Source organism: Halichondria panicea, chromosome 7 (genome assembly GCF_963675165.1).
Source record: "Halichondria panicea chromosome 7, odHalPani1.1, whole genome shotgun sequence".
Lineage (NCBI taxonomy): Eukaryota > Metazoa > Porifera > Demospongiae > Suberitida > Halichondriidae > Halichondria > Halichondria panicea.
This window is the reverse complement of record NC_087383.1, coordinates 969,399-987,952: the sequence shown is the minus strand read 5'-3', so window position 1 is coordinate 987,952 and position 18,554 is coordinate 969,399. Positions and strand designations below refer to the sequence as shown.

Sequence of the window (18,554 nt, the reverse complement as noted above, 5' to 3'; positions counted from 1 at the left end):
CCAAACAATCAGTTACATTACATAACTCTATAGCTCCCACTGAGAATGCACCAGATGTTATTGGTTACAGTCCCAGGCTTCAGTTGACAGAAGCTAGTACATAATTTATTATTATACATATTTTGTATTCACTAGTGCCTGGCACGTTAATGCGTCTTTTTATAGTTCATACCTTATAAGGGGAGTGCTTGTGGGTACTATAATACGTAACTAATGACAACTACACCACTTCAAGGGCTATCATGCAGTGTACATGACAATGAAACAAGATCTGTACATGTGATACACAGATAACTAGATTAACACCATAACACAGACACCAGAGCTAATTACAATGGAATTCACTGCCAGCCAAACCTGAACTGAACCCATGCATCTAGGATCGACTAACAGTACATTAAAAATTAATTATCTATCAAAGCTTACATTTAGTGACACAACAATAAACAGCTTGTAAGTCATATGGGAGTAGACATGGAATTTACAAGATACAACACGATTTTTGCATTAAAAAAAAAAAAATAACAGAAGCCTGCATGCTTAATTGGGCTATATATATTATATTATGGATACCGTATATAAAGCAAAGTTGGCAGACATGATAGGAACGCAGACATGATAGGACCCTGAAACCCTCCCAGTCTCAATTAAGTAATTGGTCGCCCTGGACAACTAACGACATCATATTAGATGTAAACTGTACTCTTAGACTACATCATATGGCACACAAAACACAGCCCACACACCACCTGGAGTATGGCTTCCTGCCAACAGTGGGCTTGTTGAAATACAAGACTCCCTCAGTGTACACCAGATCTAATTAGGCACTGTACACAATAAAAGCCAAAGAAGCCTTTCTTAAATAAAAATAGAAGCCATGGAGCAGTCAGGGCTCAGGCACTATAAGCTGAAGCCATAATCACCACCCGTTGCTATGGAGACAGACATGCTTATTACATAAGAATGTGGCGTTACAAAGGAACCGCACAAATAAGGTGTAGTAAGCAGACAGCCAAAAAATACATTTGAGGCAGTAATCTAATTTCGACATTATAGACTCTTAAAGGATGTGCCCTCTAACTACAGAGAGTACTAGATACTGATAGCCAGTCTCAATTAACACGCACTTGCTTTGATCTGGGTAGAATGACACACACACATACACCAGGATAACTTAACACTGTGCCATATCTTAATACAGTACCATATCCCAAGTGAACCTAGCTCAATAACATTAAAACTGGGGCAATATAGATTGATTCGTCCATTGTGGAGAGTTTGCCCTATATTTGGAGATAAAGACAGAAGCACTGTAATTCATAATTATAGAGAATATACAGTGTCCCTTATTCAGAGCTAGGTTCCACTACTGTAACTCTTACTGTTGGTACAGACATTAACAGTGCAACTGATAAATGGTACTGTGAAAGCAACAGATCTATACAAGTAATTCGAGCACATTCTCTCTCCCAAATAGTGTGGTGAGGTTGGTTACAGCTTGGGCTAGTCGCATTAAGGACTTAATACATCCTGATACTCAATCGTAGTATAGACACAATAAAGGTGAAAAGGTTAAGCACTCAGAGTGTTACATCATATTACAGTCTAGCCCTCAAGCAATTTCACTAAAGAGCAAAAATGTGACTACATGTAGTTCATGTTTGTTGACACACCACACACATTCTGATCATAGACCCAACAAGTGGGAATTGCTTTCCTTGACAACAGTAATGGCCGTGCAGTGAAACCACGCACAGATACATGGAGCAGAAGCATGCCATTAGAACTACGCAAAATAGCTTCAATCAGACGTATGCAATCGCAACTACGCAAAATAGTTTCAACAAAGGTCAATAATTATTATCAATGCTATCAGAATCTCTAAAACAGCATTATAGAGATTAGAATTACATTACAGCATACCTTCAGATTCCTGGCATACTGTAGCTTGGAGAAGGGCAGTCGTGCCTGGCCGGAGAAACCCTCCCGAGCTGTCCGAGGTAGGCGCTGGAGTGGTTGCCACACTACCAGGGTGACTGCTACCAGGCAATGCAAATGGACTGTGTGTGTGTGAGTGAGTGGGGGTTGGTTGGTCGACACTCTAATAATACATTTATTGCATGTACACGTATACCCAAATGGCTATGTACATTGCAACACAAATGTCGTAGCACGTACTAGAAGACAGGTTAGCAAATCAATATAATTATGCAAAATATAAATTGTGTAATCACCTATAGACGGGTGGTTGCCATCCCCACGTGGTCTCGAATGGTAGTGTGCCAAATCCTCCCCCAGTAGGAAGTGAGGTTGGTTGCTGTGTTACTGACCCTTGTAGAGGTACAGCAGTCACCTTTGTACTACTTGCTGATTTCTGCACGATAAGGAAGGTAGTTTCACCACACATGGGAACTATACGGCCTCTTAACAGCAAAGGGGGGTAAAACAAAACCTTACAAAATGGGGATCAGGTTTCAGTAAACTGATTTCTCAGAAGATTAAAAAGGTTGAGGTGACTGCATGCTTTGCATGTTATTGTAGGGAATTGTTAGGATTGTTAGGATAAGGATAAACATGGACTACACATCTCCACTGATGGATTTAAATACAAGTTAGACAAACTTATGAATAAAATGTTATTATGCTCTCACTAAAGGTAGTGTTTGTTGGCAACACGGTGGAGCATGTAACAGGACAATGGTATTCACAGGTAAGATTATTCACGGCCGAGTGAACTAGCTGCCCACATGTGACATGGTGGTGTGAGTTATGACTATGAATAATCAGCTAAATTAAGTCACCCAAAGGAAAAGCGTAACCAGTCAAGCTAGTCAAGTGTGGGAGAGACAACCACTAATGAATACCATTAACAGCACCTAATGAATAACAACTGACGAACCCATACATATACATGATGTCATAGTAATTCACCTCAGCTGTAAAAGTGGGTGGTATCTCAGGTGACATCGGGTGTGGAGTCCCTGGAGAGTTGGCTCCCTTTAGAGTCAGTGGTCTGGGTGAATCCATAGTAGGAGTGCTCAACTCTTTTCCTGATTCTGTGGGAGACTTGTCAGTCGTCTGGTTTGACTCCAATACCAGAGGGGCAGCCGATGATGGTATCCCGTATCCGACGGCCATATTGACTGGGCTGGGGGGCACATGAGCACCTGTCTCAATACGATTCGCCTCCTTAATAGACTCGACAGAAATTGTGGAGGAACTAGAACCATTGCTACTACTGCGAGGTTTCGACAAGCCACCACTAGATAGATCCGACGGTCGGAATCGATCTTTGCTTTCACCTCTTCTTTTAGCCTCACTTGCCGCATTTTTCCGGGAATGTGGACTGAAATCTAGCGCCATGTTATTGGGTGTGTTGTGACTCCTCCCCTCGTCTGCACTGTCTGTAGCTTCGTCATCGTCATCATCATCAGAGAATCCTTGTTTGGACTTTGGCTCTTTATTCTTGCGGCGATACGGACGTCTTCTCTTGTCATCATCGTCTTTATCATCCTCGCTGCTGTCAGAGCTACCGCTCAAACTACGTCGATTGTTTCTCCCTCGATCACCCGAGCTTCCTGTATTGCCATGCCGATTACTAGAGCCACCACCACCACCGCCAGAACGCTGTGAAGAAGATGATGATGAGGTGCTTGACTTTGATCCACCTTTGGCCTGTCTACCCTGGGGCATAACACCAAGCCAAGACATTGCCGTTGTTGGGTGCTTGGCTGTGTTCTGTCCTTGTGGGTATTTGTTGGGGACAATGACAGACTTGCTTGTGGTTGTGTTATGGTCAATTATCACACTGATAGGGATGTTGACATCAGCACATTCCTACAAAAATAAGAAGTATCTGATTACCCCACACACACACACAGTAGTACTGCATACATTCATATAACAAACAATGAATATATACAGTATCCCTTGAAAGTTTAGAAACACACTAAGGGAAGTATTCGTATGTGAGATTTGATAGTGTGCTGGGGGGGGGACACCTGGGTGGGGGTTCAAGGTTGGTGGAAATGCCATACTCAATTTCCACTGAAGTCTTACTAATTGTGCTAGCTAGGTGACTCTTATTCAATTGCTCAGTGCTGTACAGGAAATCACCTCACAGCTGAGAAAGCAGCTAGGGGTCAGAAACCCCACTAATATGGAATTCTCTGAAAGTCACTATGTATAGATAGTCAGCATGGCCCTTATGCAACCACAATCAACACACACTTGACCAAATTGGTATCTAGAGTGAGTAAGCCCATTGTAGAAAGACATAAAGAGCATTCTTACATCAGCTACAAATTGTGCTTAGCGGATTGTTCACTGGGAACATGTGATATAGTTGTGGTGGTTATGGCAGCAATTGTTGGGAAAGCTATAGGCTGCATGGTAGAGTGTTACTCAGTTCAGTATTGTACTCCCCGTAGTAGGCTAAGGAGACTTACTTACTTACTAGACCACATAATGCAATAGCCTTGACACACAAAGGAATTAAGTTAGAACCCAAACAAAAATCTGGGTGCACACGCAAACTGGTGACAGCAGGCTGGATCCGTATGGCTTCTGGAATCCATTAAAAAGGTCATGCAGCCTATTTGGCACAGGTAAGTTTCTTTAAAGTGCATTGCTTAAACATACAATCGCAGACTTAAGATTACAGCTAGAACAACACGCTGAATGCCTCAGATACGTACATATGCACATCGAGATACATGTTTGACTGTGACTTCAGTATACCCATAGGCATAACAATGGTTTATTAGGCATAGTGAAGTAATGATGCGTGATCAGTGACAATCACAACGATTTAATTTCAAGGGCAGGTCTTCACGCATGAATACGCCATTTGGCAAGCACTAAGCATAGCAACTAGTGGTCGCCATAGTGGCATCTCTCCTCCACCTCTAACACTAATGTTGACACAGAAACAAACACAACTTACACCCACCCAACCCATATGTAAGGGAAATCACACACACAGTTGATGTAACTACAATGTACACTCAACCACCAATTTCCTTCTATAGGATGAGGTTCTAATGAATGTCTTTTTTCAGTAGGTTGAAACAACATAACCGTGTATTTTACACACTCAGTGTTTATTGATGCAATATACAGTAGAATTTACATTCAAAAATAACTGATCACAGCATATAGGATAACATTTCCAATGCACACAAAATGTTATTCTAAAGCAGATGGGTTTACATAGCAAATACTTAATATTGAAATACACAGCAGGTATTATATGAGAGGGCATACCTTTAGATAGCATCTTTCAGTTGTGAAAACGTTTGGCTGTGTTTTTGTGTTCGGGAGAGCCTTGGATTTCCCTTGATAAACTGTAATAAAGATGAATATGTTGAAAGAGCTAAACTAAACCTCAATTGCACAACAAGTATTGATGCAGTTTTTATCAGATCTACGTGCATGGTTGGGAATCTGGTATCAAAGCTCAAAGCTCAAAGCTTCATATGTCTACTAACCACATATAAGTACAGTGCACACAGAAACCCAGCAAGTATGTGAATTTTGGTTAGCTGTAAACCTGTTTGCAGGTGTTTAGCTGTTATGAATTTTCACTCCATGGGCGAAAACGACCTAACACTCAGGAATATAGGCTTGATGGAGTTGGGATAAGTTAACAGTTCAATTAGCATCAATTGTAAGGTAGCAAGTATTACATTGTACAGTATAATGTGCTAACATTTTGAATAAATGTTGACTGAGTTAACTAAAAGCGTACAAAGTGTACAAAGTGATGGCATGAAAACACACACACTCATAAAGGCATCTACAGCTGTAAGTCTATTACACACAAAAGGACATCAAAGAAATTATCTATTATATGTGACTAAAATATTTATTTCCACGCACAAATTACCTATTTGTTCTAAATGGTTGCAACATGGGGTGGTCTTGCACATAATCTGTGGGAGAACACATGATTCATTTATCAAACAGATGTGGCTGTCATTTAATATTGACATCCCATGTCTAAACACAATGCCAAAAAAGGAAGGTTACATGCATTCCAACGACGTCACCCCCAGACAACTTTGTTGCCATAGTGCAACAATGGAATGTGGTCCACTAATTAACCCAAGGAATGTGTTGTAAAGGAGACAGTAAAAATGACATTTGCATCAAAGTGTGCTACAAAAAATCACTTATTAGTGCATATTTGCTATCACTATAATTATATTACACACTCACATTTCTATGAGCTTCTTGACTGTTCTTTATACCATCAGATGAGAATACTATGAAACACATTATTCACTTGCTGTTTGATCTCCCCAAATGCAATGACGTACGTACGTGTGTGGATTTGTCCGTAACCTGTAAACTTTAGTCCAACAAATTGAGTGTTGACCCTCCTGAGGTGGACTAGTCACTGCACAACTACGTTCTGTTGATGATACTTATATCTTCTCTCAATTGCTGACCGTCTCTCTCATAGGGCTTGTACTTTGCACAGGTCTGCAGTGCATACATTTAGAGTAGTCTGTATCTTGCACAAGTAGCTGGGCTTATTCCGCAGCAATAAAGACTCCGAGAACTCTTTCTCTAGCACAAAAAGGAAGCTAACTTCCACTAGAAACGACACTCAGACTTGAAACCGTCCAGCTAGGCTAGAGTCTAGAGATCAAAAGAATCACAAATATTCATAATTGGTTAATCAGGAAGTGCAAAGATACCACACAATGATATTCATCCCCATTAACAAGTATATGACGTTGTACATTCCTGTTCATGACGTATGATGTCAAAACGCCCACACATTATGGACAAAACAAGGGCGCATGCTCAAAATAACAACCTGCCAATTTGGCGGTATTTTCATGATCAATTTTGGATAATAGTTGAAGAAAGACTTTACTATTACCGGCCCCCAAGTATTGAACTAAAGAAATGATGGCTACAGAAGCACCTGTCTCTATGATGTCTGTGGACCACTCGAAGATAGGTTAGAAGCAAGTGTTTTATGGCTGTATCTCACCTTTTTATGATTTTCATTTTGCTAGACTTGACAAAATCTGAAGAAACACCAGGATCGAACCCAATGATTGCTCAAAAGCTGGCACAAGGTATCACAACTAGCTAGCAATCTGTTTCGTCCATTGTCGCACATTGTACCCTGGCCGAACCTGTGAGAATGATAATAATACATGCTCCCCTGTACAGGACGTTTGTTTGGCAGCCCACCCACAGCTGCCGGCATAGCAACCATTACTCAATTCCTACAAGCCACACCCCCTGATCAAACCACCCCTTCTAGTACCCAGTCTCACTCATTTCTGACCACACCCACTAGACAGTCTTCAGCTGTGGTAACTACACACATCCTACCAAAATCGTGTCCCCCGAAAACAAAACTGAGCCAAGAGGAGAGGAAGGCCAAGCGTTTAGAGCGTGACATGATGAGGGCGGAGTCTCAGGCCAGACGCGAGGAAGAAAGACTCAAGAGAGAGTTGGAGAAGAAGTGAGTTCAAAGTTGATACTGTTAGCAAACAGTACTGTAAGACTTTTATCTATGTATCGTATAGCGGGTTATTTTCGAGGCACTATATTTTTGCGGATTGCCCAAACTAAACATTTCGAGGATATAGGTTCAAACAACCACACCCAGACCCCTACAGTAGAGAGGTGTTTCAATGTCGAATGTAAACCAATTTTTGAGGCACAACATTTTAAAAGTATTTCCTCTCGAAAATAACCAACTATGCGGTACGATAATCATGGCCTAGCTACATGTACTTTGGTTGAGTGATTATTGTACAAAGACAGCCCTTCATCACTGGATTATATTACCGTATTTAAACACCCGGGCTTTTATTTCATATCGAAGTCTGTAGTCTGTAGTCTGAAGTCTGTTTAAACAAGATGGGCGTTTATTGTTAAGTCTACTCCAAACTCTTGCATAGCAGCAGTTATTATGCTCTTTTTGGCTGTTGCCACAGCTCTCAGCTTAAATCTTAAGTCGTAGGAGTGGTGTTTCTCCCTCTGTGCCGGTATCTCTCTCTCTGCCATCGACATCATAAACAGTATCTATATTCTATGCTGCCATGCTTGCAACTGGTTCCACGTGCTAATTCAGCTCCACCCACAGTGCCACGCCCTATACATAGGCGATTATTTAAGATGAGCGTTTATTGACAACGCCATCTTTTACCATGGGCGTTTAATCAAGTAAATACGGTATATACAACACTGACAGTACTAAGCAGATGTATCCAAGCAAACACATTCAGTAATTACTAGTGCCCCAGGTTATACTGAATCTACTGTACTTTACTAGATGTGTTCTTGTCTACAGAGAACGTCAGGAGAGAAAGGCCTGGGAGGAAAAATCCAAGAAAGAGAAACGAGAGAAAAAAGAAGCTGAGAAAAAGAAAAAAGACGAGGAGAGAAAGAAGGCTGATTTGGAAAAGGAACAAGCTAAAGAGGAGAAGGTTGGTTGGTCTTTGCAAACTGTTGTGCTACAAATGTACCTTTGATAACAGACAATTGATTACTGGTGGTGGTGGTTTACTGGTGGTGGTGCTTGTATTTTATGTTTCTCATTGTACAGTTTCGAAAAGATCAGCAGAAGAAGGAGCGTTTATTGGGCTTCTTTGTGGTAAAACCGAAAGCAGAGGCTGCCAAACAAGAAAGCTCGTTCGTCACCCCCTTCTCTCTCAAAGCTCACATGACCCTTGCCCCTCGACCACGCCCCCCTCTGTCTAGCACCACAGTGTTCGACCAACTCTTGCAAGCTCAGGATTTTAACATTTCCATGGAGAACAGTGTGAAAGAGCTTAAAATGGCCTCACCAAAAGTTGAAAAGAAACGAATTGAAGAGGATGATGTAATTGGTGAGTTCAATGTATGTTTATAATTATGTGGGGGAGAGTTGATATCTTAGCAGTAGATTTAGAGCGTGTTTTCACAACTTGTATGTTTGTTGAAAGTGCACCCTTACAGTAATCCTTTCCTTGCCCACAGAGATCAAGCCCAGTGACGGTGACAAAGTTCAGCATTCCTTCAAACTGCTCCAGTTCCACAAGAACCACCGGCCAGCCTACTATGGTACCTGGCGGAAGAGTAGTGGTCTTATCAACCCCAGGAACCCCTTCAAAAGAGATGAGGTGAGTAAGGGAATTTAGTCTTGAAACAACTTAGCACAGTGAAGCCTGAAACTTAATTGATTCTAAGAAGTCTTTCTTGGTTTCTTGGAAGGTTGCTTAAAAATTAATGATACCTTGAATTAGTGTCTATTCTTAATTAAATTAATGTGTGTTTACGCTTAATTGTATTGTTATACGATACCTAGGCCCAGCTGGACTATAGTGTGGACAGCGACGATGAGTGGGAGGAGGAGGACCCAGGGGAGAGCATCTCCAACAGTGAGGTAGCCATAACTACACATAATTATAGTGTGCTTCTATACACATGTATATGTATTAATATAGCTACAAGCTTTTGTCAATGATTATAGCAAATTGCCAATTAAGGTGCTCCTGCCAACATGCGTTGGTTTGCATGTGTGACATATCGTATAGCGCGAAATTTTCGTGGGTAGCCATCCTACACGAAAGTTAATTATCAAATATTGAAGGTGTTACCTGGTTATGTTTCCGGTAAGCATTCAACCATACATGAATGCTTTTAGAGGCCATTCCACGTGCCTCGAAAATGTCGCGCTATACGGTACATGTACTGCATGACATTGGCTATAATAATAATTGTTTCAAAACATCTCCCCTCATACAGGGCGAGGACTCTTGTGAGGAGGATGAAGACGAAGAGGACGATGGTTTCCTTGTTCCCCACGGCTACCTCTCTGACGGGGAGGGAGGCGATGACCTGCCAGCTGGCTTTGACCCCACAGGGGAAGCATTGGTATGTTGTCTCGTATGGCTGGTGTGACTGCAACTTTCTTTTGATATGTGATTTTAGTTTCATGCTCATTACCATACTTAACTCGGTGCATGTAGTTTTATGCTGCTTGCTCTGTCTTTCTTCAGGAGGAAGATGAATCTAAACGTAATAAAATGGCTGACAAAGCGAAGGCCTGGGAGGTGGAGTTCTCCAGAAAGTGTCAGCCCCTCAAGCCAGTGCGGATGGGATGTACTTGGACCTGTATGTCGGCTGGCGGTGACAATCTCTCCAAGGACGCGAGTTTCTTGAAACAATTTGCAGCTGTTGCACTCGTGAAACTCCCGCTATCTGAGATCACGAAAACGGAGTCTGAGAATGTGAGTGGGTCCACCGAGCTCACCAGAATGCCAGTACCAGAGGAAGGTGGGTGTGGTCGTGTGTATGTGCATCATTAATTTTTATCCGTGTACGTATAATCTGTAGATAATTACCATGTGATCCTTATAGCTGCTGTCCTCACGTAATCTAACTTTTTATGCAGTAGGATGAACCGTACTAGAATAGATAAAATTGATCATGTCACAGCCATAAATCTGCAATTTGATTTGACTAAAAGTTTCGGCTGTATTGTTGCGTACATGCTTTTAGGACCATTACTCGTGTATAATATTATACAGTGTATCTAATTATAAGAATACGCTTCATAATTTATTATTCTCTCTCTTTCTGTTTCTGTGCAGCTGTTCCGGATCTCATTCGACTGATGCACAAAAGTTCGATTGGAGTTTCTCGAATTATCAAAACATTCCGTATGCATTGGGGAGCCAAGAAACTCACACCACCACCCTCCAATCAGACCACACCCACTAAGGTCCCCAAAGAACTTGATACGATGACCTCACCAAAAACCCTCGCGGGCAGATCACCACCAGACAATTCCAATTCCAATTCATTAGAGAATGCTTCTGGAATTTCGAAACGTCAAGTAGAGAAAAAGATACACGAAATAGCCGTTAAGGAATATCGATCTAGCCACAGGTCTGTGTGGTATGTCCATGAAGCAGTGATGGAAAAGTACAACATCGACCCAGATAATGTTACTCCATTTATCTCGTTCTCATCTCCGCAAAGCAAGATAAATTCAACCGACCCTCCGAAGATAGTCACCCCACAATTTACTTTGTCAAATGAAAAGAAACGAAAAGCTGACAGTATCATAACTTTGTTGAACATGTTGACGAAATCTCCACACACGTTGACCACTACTCCCCCACAGCCGAAAAGGATTAAGCTACAACTACACGTAGACAGGGTACCCCCCACAAAGCCAGTTGACCACACCCTATTACGAGAGGTGGACGGCAACCAAGACCCCACCTCACAGAAGAGAGAGTTGGAAGAACCCATCATTCAGTCTGCTGCCAAGAGACTTTGTTTGGAGGATGCCACTAACACGACGGCGACTGAAGAAGACAAGAAGTTAAAGATGAACGCTGCACAGTTGCAGCAGCCATTGCAGTTGAACTGATGTGTTAGCTATTCATGTAGCTAGAACAGTTGTACAATTATTGTTTGCTAATTGGAACTCTTGGTACGATATTATGTGTATTCGTTTCCTTATTATTTTACTCACCCCATCTTCTCATAAATTCTTTGTGTTAGTGATGTCTTGAAGTTAATGCAAGGTGCTAGGTCTCTATGGCTGGAGAGCAGCCCCACCCCTCCCATTTACTATTATTGTTCTAACGTTCAATTAGAAAAAAAATCGGTCTGGTGATCTGTATATCGAAGCAATTAATTTGTGACACCTGCCGTACCCTCCTATGAATATTTATTGAGCTAGGTTGCACATTAGCCTTGATTCCAGGCCGCTCTCAGTTGAGAGAGGGGCTTGGGATCGAGGCTAGTTGGCATTTTTTTGCTTATGCGCCCACAGAATAATTATGTCATTAATTTTTGTTTGTAGCTTTTCAGATTAATGATCTTTACCTATTAAACTGGCCCTTCAAAAAAATGTTAAGGCCAAAATTAATGAAGGTCAATAATTATTATTTTGGTGCAAAGTTAGAATCGCCAATTTCAATAAATACTATAAACAAGAAGCATGGCATAACAATAATAATTGTGTCACAAGCACACACACACACAGCTCAGTGCACCACACACCTGTACACAGGAGGTTTATAGCTAGCTAGACTGCGAGTACATGTGGTTTGATGGTTTCAGTCCTGTCTTGGCACTAGTGTGAACGGTGGTATCCAATCTCCCTGCATGAGACATTAGTCTGTAATTGCAGGCAATATAGAATGGGCTCTATGCAGCATCTACGCGTCTTTTTAACGTTGCTTTTACTTACACAATTTGTGCTGGCCTTTGACAGGGAATTTCACAATGAGCTCTCGAGGATTCTCCACCACAAACACATAGAGTGACTCTGACTCGCCCTTAGGGAACTGGGGGGGGGGGTCAAACATGTTCTATAATACCTCTTTACAGATTAATTATGGTACTTATGTGTGTATAATTTAACCAAGTTCTCTTCCATGTATTTATTCTTTAATTGTCATTACATGTACTCTTAAACAGGGGAAGTTTTCAAACTAGCCAACAGAGCTATCTTATGCTGCTTTTGGCATTAAAAATCATGTAGTGCATGCCACCGCATTTGGTTATGAGGTTAAGTATACGTGTGTACAGCTGGCAAGCTCTGACCTGCTCCCTGTACTCCTCCTGAGGCAGACAGTCCACCATGTCCACACACCCCAGCAGGCAGCCAGAGGGATAGCTACTCGGAAACTCCACATGCTGGTCTGGATTGGAATGAATAACACAAACACTAGTAACTCTGTTTTGAGCAAGTACTCACAAAGGCTGAATGTACTTGTCACATTCTTATATGGGAATATTAATAGCCACGGTTACTACCAGAACTTTGAATGGACTACATGCAGTCAGAGGAGGATGCGTGCACGAATCACTACAAGTGCTAGTGTATTGGCCCGAACGTTATCACATGACTGCAATGACAATTCAGAACTTGTAGTGATTCGTGCACGCATGGACATGTAGCATTATTACACAGTCACGTGTGCACTAGCCCATGTCAAAGACACTTGATCACCTTTATGATAGGACGAATAGAACTGCTCCAGTTTGCTCACTTCACTCTGGTCTGGTTTCTGGGCAGTCGCTGCTATCCACAGTCTCCCTCGGTGGGCAGAGTACCATGACCTCCCCTCACACCTGAGGCAATGCACACACACACAGCTGACAATTCAAGCTACTAGCCATCCACACAACATCAGTTAAGGGCCATAGAATGTACGTATTTTTGAAACTTTGAACTGCAAACTATGGGCACTCAAAAAAAATATGGCTATAATTATAGTGAAACCTCTCACTTACGTTTTTATCCCAGCCACAAGCAGAGAGGCCCAAGGTTGGTGCATGCTCAAACACTTGCCTGTAAAAAAATTAGTCAGATCAACAAATAATTTTGTGTCAATGAGTGTTTTCACAGACGGTATAACTGTAGGCATGTTGTAAAAGAATGCGGAACAGAATGGATGGATTATGAAACAAAAGAATTAATACTAGCACGCAGATGATCCTCTGATATAAAAAATTGGCAAATTTTGGTCAAATACCATAAAAATTACGGCTGCTGTTACCCCCCTCCGTTTAATCAATGGTTCGGCGGGGACTCTTTAGCTGCCAAAACTTGAACGATTTTATGATTTTAGAAAAAGATCGTTCAGCTTATCTGCCGTTCCATAATCCGTTCCCTTCCGCATTCCTCCTTTTACAACATGGCCAGACGGCATGGCAACAAAATAAATAATCCCACTGGCAATTGCCTGGTGATCTGTGACATACCAGCTTCCTCTACATACACTGGCAATTGCCTGGTGATCTGTGACATACCAGCTTCCTCTACATACCTACCTTCATCAGTCATTTCCTGCAGAGTTCTGTCCTGTAATCTAGTAATAGAGCTCCTTTCAACTCCAGCTGTTGCCTTTACTCCCCCGCTCTTCTTAGACTTCTTAGCAGTTTCTTGGAACTGTGGGGGCAGAAATGTGGTATACCATTGACTGTCACTGGACGAATAACTTAAAAAAATACACTTTGGAAACACTCAGTTTCCTTGCAATACACGGAAATATGACTGTCACTGGACACATAAATAATACGCTCTGGAAACAGGATTAACCAGTTTTCCTTGATCACTGATCCTGAGTGTTTCCTGAGTTGTATTATAAAGGAAATAATTCAATCAGCCATATTTCCAGTGTGTAGTTAATGTATAGCAATTTTGACAAACTTGCCTTAGGGGGGTCTATTGGTATCGATGGGTTGTACAGAGCTCCGGACTGTGCGGAGGTGGTTGTGTGAGCTGCCTCAGTGTTGTCATGGAGAGCATCTAGTGCATGTCGTTCCTCGTACACATCTGAGAGTTGCATATTTGTATAATTATGCATGATAATAAAGTTTTATATTTGTATATGTGTAATATCCAAAGAACACAAATAAGGTAATGTGTACACTAGCACTTGCCAAGAATGTCCATGCAGCTAACGCTTGATGACTTACTAGTGTTCTCTTTATCTTCAACGATCTTTCTACCAGTAAAGTCGATGGTAACGGCCTTAGTTCGTCTTGACTCATGTCTTTTCTCCCTCAGGGCGTCTTCTTTGCTACGAAGGCGTTCCTTCTCTCCACCTGAGAGCCAGCGGTTCGAGTCAACCGAGAAATAGTCCATTTCATCATCAATCACTTTGGTACGCTTAATACTAAAGAGAGAGATTACAAGACACATACACAGAGATTACAAGACATGTACAGAGAGATTACAAGACGTATACAGAGAGATTACAAGACGTATACAGAGAGATTACAAGACACATACACAGAGATTACAAGACATGTACAGAGAGATTACAAGACGTATACAGAGAGATTACAAGAGAGATTACAAGATGTGTACAGTAGAACCCTTAACTGTGCTATTAGAATATTCAACTGCATCTCAACATAACAAAAGAGCACATACAAAATCTGAAATAAGACACCAAGAACATTTTCATAGCTAGGTCCTAAAAGGGTCTGGATTTGGATTTCGATGTTTAACGATATGTATGTTAGTTTAGCATCGAATGTACATAAAATAACTTTAGATTAGGGCAGCACTTTCATCTTCACCAGTAACTAAAATTAGTACAATTCGTGTCCTAGTTGCTACGACAATCGGCAACTGAAGATGTTTTCGTGGTCTAGTATAATGTATGTTTTGGTTCTCACAAGTAATCGGATTTCAGGTATGGTTTCCACAGGTATGGTCTCCACAGGTATGTGTGTTCAAATGTCTTCTAATTAGCCAGTGGGGTAAACATCACATTTGTGCCAGACCAAAACAAAGGGAGTATATGCAATTATGGTCATGATGATTTCATTAAGCCAGACACTCGGAGCTCTTGACAGAGGAGCCCTAAATACTTCTTAAGCTGTCAAAGGTAATAGCTAATTTTTACTTCCCTGTTACAATTAAGTTACCTACAGAATTTCCTATGCTGACTTATATATATATGTACAAGCCTTTTAACTTACTTAACACAAGCTTTGCTGAGCTGGCAGTGCACATCCCCACATCTCCCACACAATTGAGTACATACATACATGCCCAGAGGAGGTACGACATGAGTACCTCGATTATAGGTTTGATCAGGATTGGTCACGTGCAAAATTCAAACGTTAAAGTCATTGTTGTATATGACTAATTAACTCAATTTTAGCCTAATCGAGGTACTCGTGTCCGACTTCCTCTGATACATACCTGGTCTGATCAAAGTCGAGCAGCTTGTCCTTGTGTTGCATAGCCTTGGTCAGTCCAGTAGTCACCTCACTGCTCTTCTGAATGTGGTCCAGTGCTCTCTGACCCTCCTGTGCAAAGAGAATTGTCTGTCAAGACTTCACTCATAGTAGTATTCTTAAGCTACTCTCAGAAATTACAAACACTTACGGAGTTAACTTAGAGAATTAAGTACGCCAAATTAAATACATTGACACATAATTTTCAATTTTTTTGCTACATGCACACTGTCAGAATGTATTTTAATTTCCCACACCACACACTTCTGATTTAACAATCCTCACAAGCCATAACATAAATATTATTACAGAACTAGCTTAAGAAATCTTTTACTTCTGTATAGAAGATTTGAGCCTTTGTGAGCAACTGCCAATATAGGTACACTAGCTATAGGCAATCGTGTCGTTACTCTCCTAGTGTGTGAATGGATCCCAACCAATTCACTGAGTATCACCTAACACACAAGTGTCTGATCATCATGGCAACACCCGACACACAATCGTATCAGCTGGCATGCAAACCATACACACACATGATATGCCCCCCAAGATCTTTCCTTATATGGTCACGAAAGCTGGCAAGAACGCCACAAGGCATTACAAGAATGGATGCACAGTCTGATGTATTAGCCAAGTTATGTGCGGAATGCTTAGAGCTACAGGAGAACCATACAGAGTGTGCGATTGTGAATGGTAGCACTTCCTATTATAGGGTAAATAGCCGCCCTCAGAATGTGGAGGGTGGTCATCAATCAAAGAATGATTATCTCGTGAGACATGATTATACTCCCCCTCTGTTCTTAACCACGCCATGAGATACTTTCCGTTTTACAATTGATGACGTAATAACGCCAAAAATCTAAGCCAACAAAAACAACAGCACTAAATATATAGATGGCCTGAATTCATAGAGTGAGAGACTGTGACTTACTGGAATTTGGAACTGCTTGAGAAACTTGTCTCTGAACTTTTGACCCTTCTTTGAGTCTCTCGTGAGGACCTCCTCCTCTTCCGGAGTGCACACTAGAGCACCACAGAACGCACACGGACCAGAACCTTCCTGCAACAGGGGAGGGGGTGTGTGTGTGTATACTCCAGTGATGTGCCCAGAATGTTCTAAGTGTTGACTGTTCTCAATCCTTATTCAATGTCTCCTATATAATAATAATAGCCTCAATATAACATAACCTTAACCTCCAACACACAAACTTGCCTCTTTATGTAGTAAACTAGACTTATAAGAGGTGGTTATTTTTTGTCTAGAGGTGGTTAGTACCACTGACCAGTGTGCACATCCCTATGTTACTATAGGGGAGAGTCCCCAATATTGATAACCCCGCCCCCTTACATACCTGTGAGCACACGATTCTTCCACACTCCACACAGTTGTTGATCAGGGAATGTTTCTGACCTAGACATTGACAAGTGTGTCGTCCTGGCAACAGCACAGTCGTACGAGATCGACCCTCTGCACTCATCAGTGGAACAAACTTATTCTTCTGTTTGCCAACTGCCCCAGAAGAAGATATGGTTTTTGTAGGTTTAGGAGGTGCCGGCGTCTCTTTGAACACTGTGGCAGAAGACTCTTTGACGACTACAACATGATCCTTGCCTCGACTTGGAGCGGAGGTTGGTTTAAAACCAGGGGGAGGAGCAACCTTGGGCTAAAGAGGAAAAAAATGATTCAGAAGTACCGTATAATTAGAACATTTGGTGGGTGCTTTAATATAAGGATTTGGCGAATTTTACCAAAGATCACTAACGGTAAAATTAAAGTTTTCCCGTGGACACAAGAGATCCACATAATATACATGTACAACAACATCACTCACTGGTTCCTCTGGTTTCTGAGACGTGAAGAGGACCAGTTCTTCATCTTTTGCGCGGACCAGTGGTTTTAGATGCCCCACTTCCTCTGATGTCGGCCAATCAGGTTGTCGCTCTGGAGGTCGCCAACGACGAAAAAAGTCGCGTAGAAAATTCTGCACAGCTCGATTCTAAAAAAGATTGCATAACAGAATATAAATAAATAATATAAATCTTAAATTTTATCAATTTTATAGCTTTTAATTCTTATAAAGAAACCATAGAAATGTCAATTTCTTTTACGGCACTACCTCTGTTCCCAATAAGCCCTCAAGGTATTCTTGGACATCTTTACGTAACTCCATGGAGAGGAGGTACTGAACCTGCTCACTGTCGACTTGGGACTTCAGCAGTCGAGAAAGCTCCCTCTGACACCAGACATCGAACGAGGGTTTCTTGTCTTGACTCGTCTTCCCCACTAATGACATAGACATAACTCAGCTGTGTGTGTGTGTGTGTGGTGAAATGGTCAATATTGGGGAGCAGTGTGTGTGTGTGCATTATAGCTAGCTAGCTGTGATCACCTTATAGAGAACAGAATCACTGAGCTGAGACGTACAGAGAGAGTTGCTCTTGCTGTGTTAGCTGGGGGAGTGGCTTAGTTTCCTAATTACTACTAACCGCAACCCTTTGATGTGGTGACCACAACTATGCGAGCTGGTATATAGACTCTTGCAAACTACACCACCACAGTTATAGTTGCAACTTGACAATCCACAGTCACGAATTATCCTCTACTGTGCATAATATAGCCATACAAGAATGGAAGCAATCAAGAAGAAGTTGAGAACTCTCAAAGAGGAGAAAGAAAATGTTGTTGATGAGCTTGAGGATAAGAAGAAGGAAATAAAAGACGCTGAAAATAAATATGAAGCTGTAAGTTTTTACTGCTTTAGTTTTTTACACCTGAGGTTTAAGCTGTAAGATTATTTCTATTGGCTAGACCTTTCTTG

At 41.5% G+C, this 18,554-nt stretch overlaps 4 protein-coding genes across 5 annotated transcripts in view; 2 read left to right on the top strand and 2 right to left on the bottom strand.

Moving 5' to 3' along the window:
• Positions 1-6,673, bottom strand: part of LOC135338397 (uncharacterized) — a 12,591-nt gene extending 5,918 nt beyond the window's left edge. The window contains exons 1-6 of the mRNA XM_064534509.1: positions 6,220-6,673; positions 5,888-5,933; positions 5,266-5,345; positions 2,932-3,837; positions 2,235-2,374; positions 1,924-2,060 (exon numbers count right to left, since the gene is read on the bottom strand). Of these exons, the coding sequence (XP_064390579.1) occupies positions 1,924-2,060; positions 2,235-2,374; positions 2,932-3,837; positions 5,266-5,345; positions 5,888-5,933; positions 6,220-6,279 (1,369 nt within the window). The 5' untranslated portion in view covers positions 6,280-6,673. The remainder of the gene's footprint in view (positions 1-1,923; positions 2,061-2,234; positions 2,375-2,931; positions 3,838-5,265; positions 5,346-5,887; positions 5,934-6,219) is intronic.
• A 146-nt stretch (positions 6,674-6,819) lies between these two features.
• On the top strand, positions 6,820-11,532 carry LOC135338398 (chromatin assembly factor 1 subunit A-like). The gene is made up of 10 exons (XM_064534510.1): positions 6,820-6,973; positions 7,032-7,094; positions 7,192-7,489; positions 8,324-8,459; positions 8,579-8,861; positions 8,992-9,134; positions 9,320-9,397; positions 9,760-9,888; positions 10,014-10,290; positions 10,608-11,532. Exons 1-10 carry the CDS (start codon positions 6,919-6,921, stop codon positions 11,393-11,395), a joined length of 2,250 nt encoding a protein of 749 aa, XP_064390580.1. The 5' UTR covers positions 6,820-6,918; the 3' UTR covers positions 11,396-11,532.
• A 409-nt stretch (positions 11,533-11,941) lies between these two features.
• Positions 11,942-18,223, bottom strand: LOC135338301 (activating signal cointegrator 1-like). The gene is made up of 14 exons (XM_064534384.1): positions 18,126-18,223; positions 17,853-18,042; positions 17,568-17,732; positions 17,088-17,399; positions 16,667-16,795; positions 15,701-15,807; positions 14,461-14,660; positions 14,196-14,317; positions 13,813-13,930; positions 13,273-13,330; positions 12,989-13,110; positions 12,580-12,677; positions 12,224-12,320; positions 11,942-12,134 (listed from the first exon to the last, which is right to left on the bottom strand). The coding sequence occupies exons 2-14, from the start codon at positions 18,033-18,035 to the stop codon at positions 12,055-12,057; spliced, it is 1,791 nt and encodes a 596-aa protein (XP_064390454.1). The 5' UTR covers positions 18,036-18,042; positions 18,126-18,223; the 3' UTR covers positions 11,942-12,054.
• A 63-nt stretch (positions 18,224-18,286) lies between these two features.
• The window catches only part of LOC135338303 (tropomyosin-1, isoforms 9A/A/B-like), a 5,079-nt gene continuing 4,811 nt past the window's right edge, over positions 18,287-18,554 (top strand). For both annotated transcript variants that reach the window (XM_064534388.1, XM_064534387.1), the window contains exon 1: positions 18,287-18,477. In XM_064534388.1, coding sequence (XP_064390458.1) covers positions 18,364-18,477 — 114 coding nt within the window. In that variant the 5' untranslated portion in view covers positions 18,287-18,363. The remainder of the gene's footprint in view (positions 18,478-18,554) is intronic.

Bases quoted from the DNA above. Each gene is read 5' to 3' on its own strand.
- LOC135338398 (XM_064534510.1), top strand. From the start codon at position 6,919: ATGATGGCTACAGAAGCACCTGTCTCTATGATGTCTGTGGACCACTCG. The intron at 9,398-9,759 runs GTAGCCATAACT...CCCCTCATACAG, and splicing joins AGAGCATCTCCAACAGTGAG to GGCGAGGACTCTTGTGAGGA. The intron at 10,291-10,607 runs GTGGGTGTGGTC...GTTTCTGTGCAG, and splicing joins AATGCCAGTACCAGAGGAAG to CTGTTCCGGATCTCATTCGA.
- LOC135338301 (XM_064534384.1), bottom strand. From the start codon at position 18,035: ATGTCTATGTCATTAGTGGGGAAGACGAGTCAAGACAAGAAACCCTCG. The intron at 17,733-17,852 runs GTAGTGCCGTAA...AATCTTTTTTAG, and splicing joins AGGGCTTATTGGGAACAGAG to AATCGAGCTGTGCAGAATTT. The intron at 13,331-13,812 runs GTAGGTATGTAG...ATTTTTTTACAG, and splicing joins GCAGGAAATGACTGATGAAG to GCAAGTGTTTGAGCATGCAC.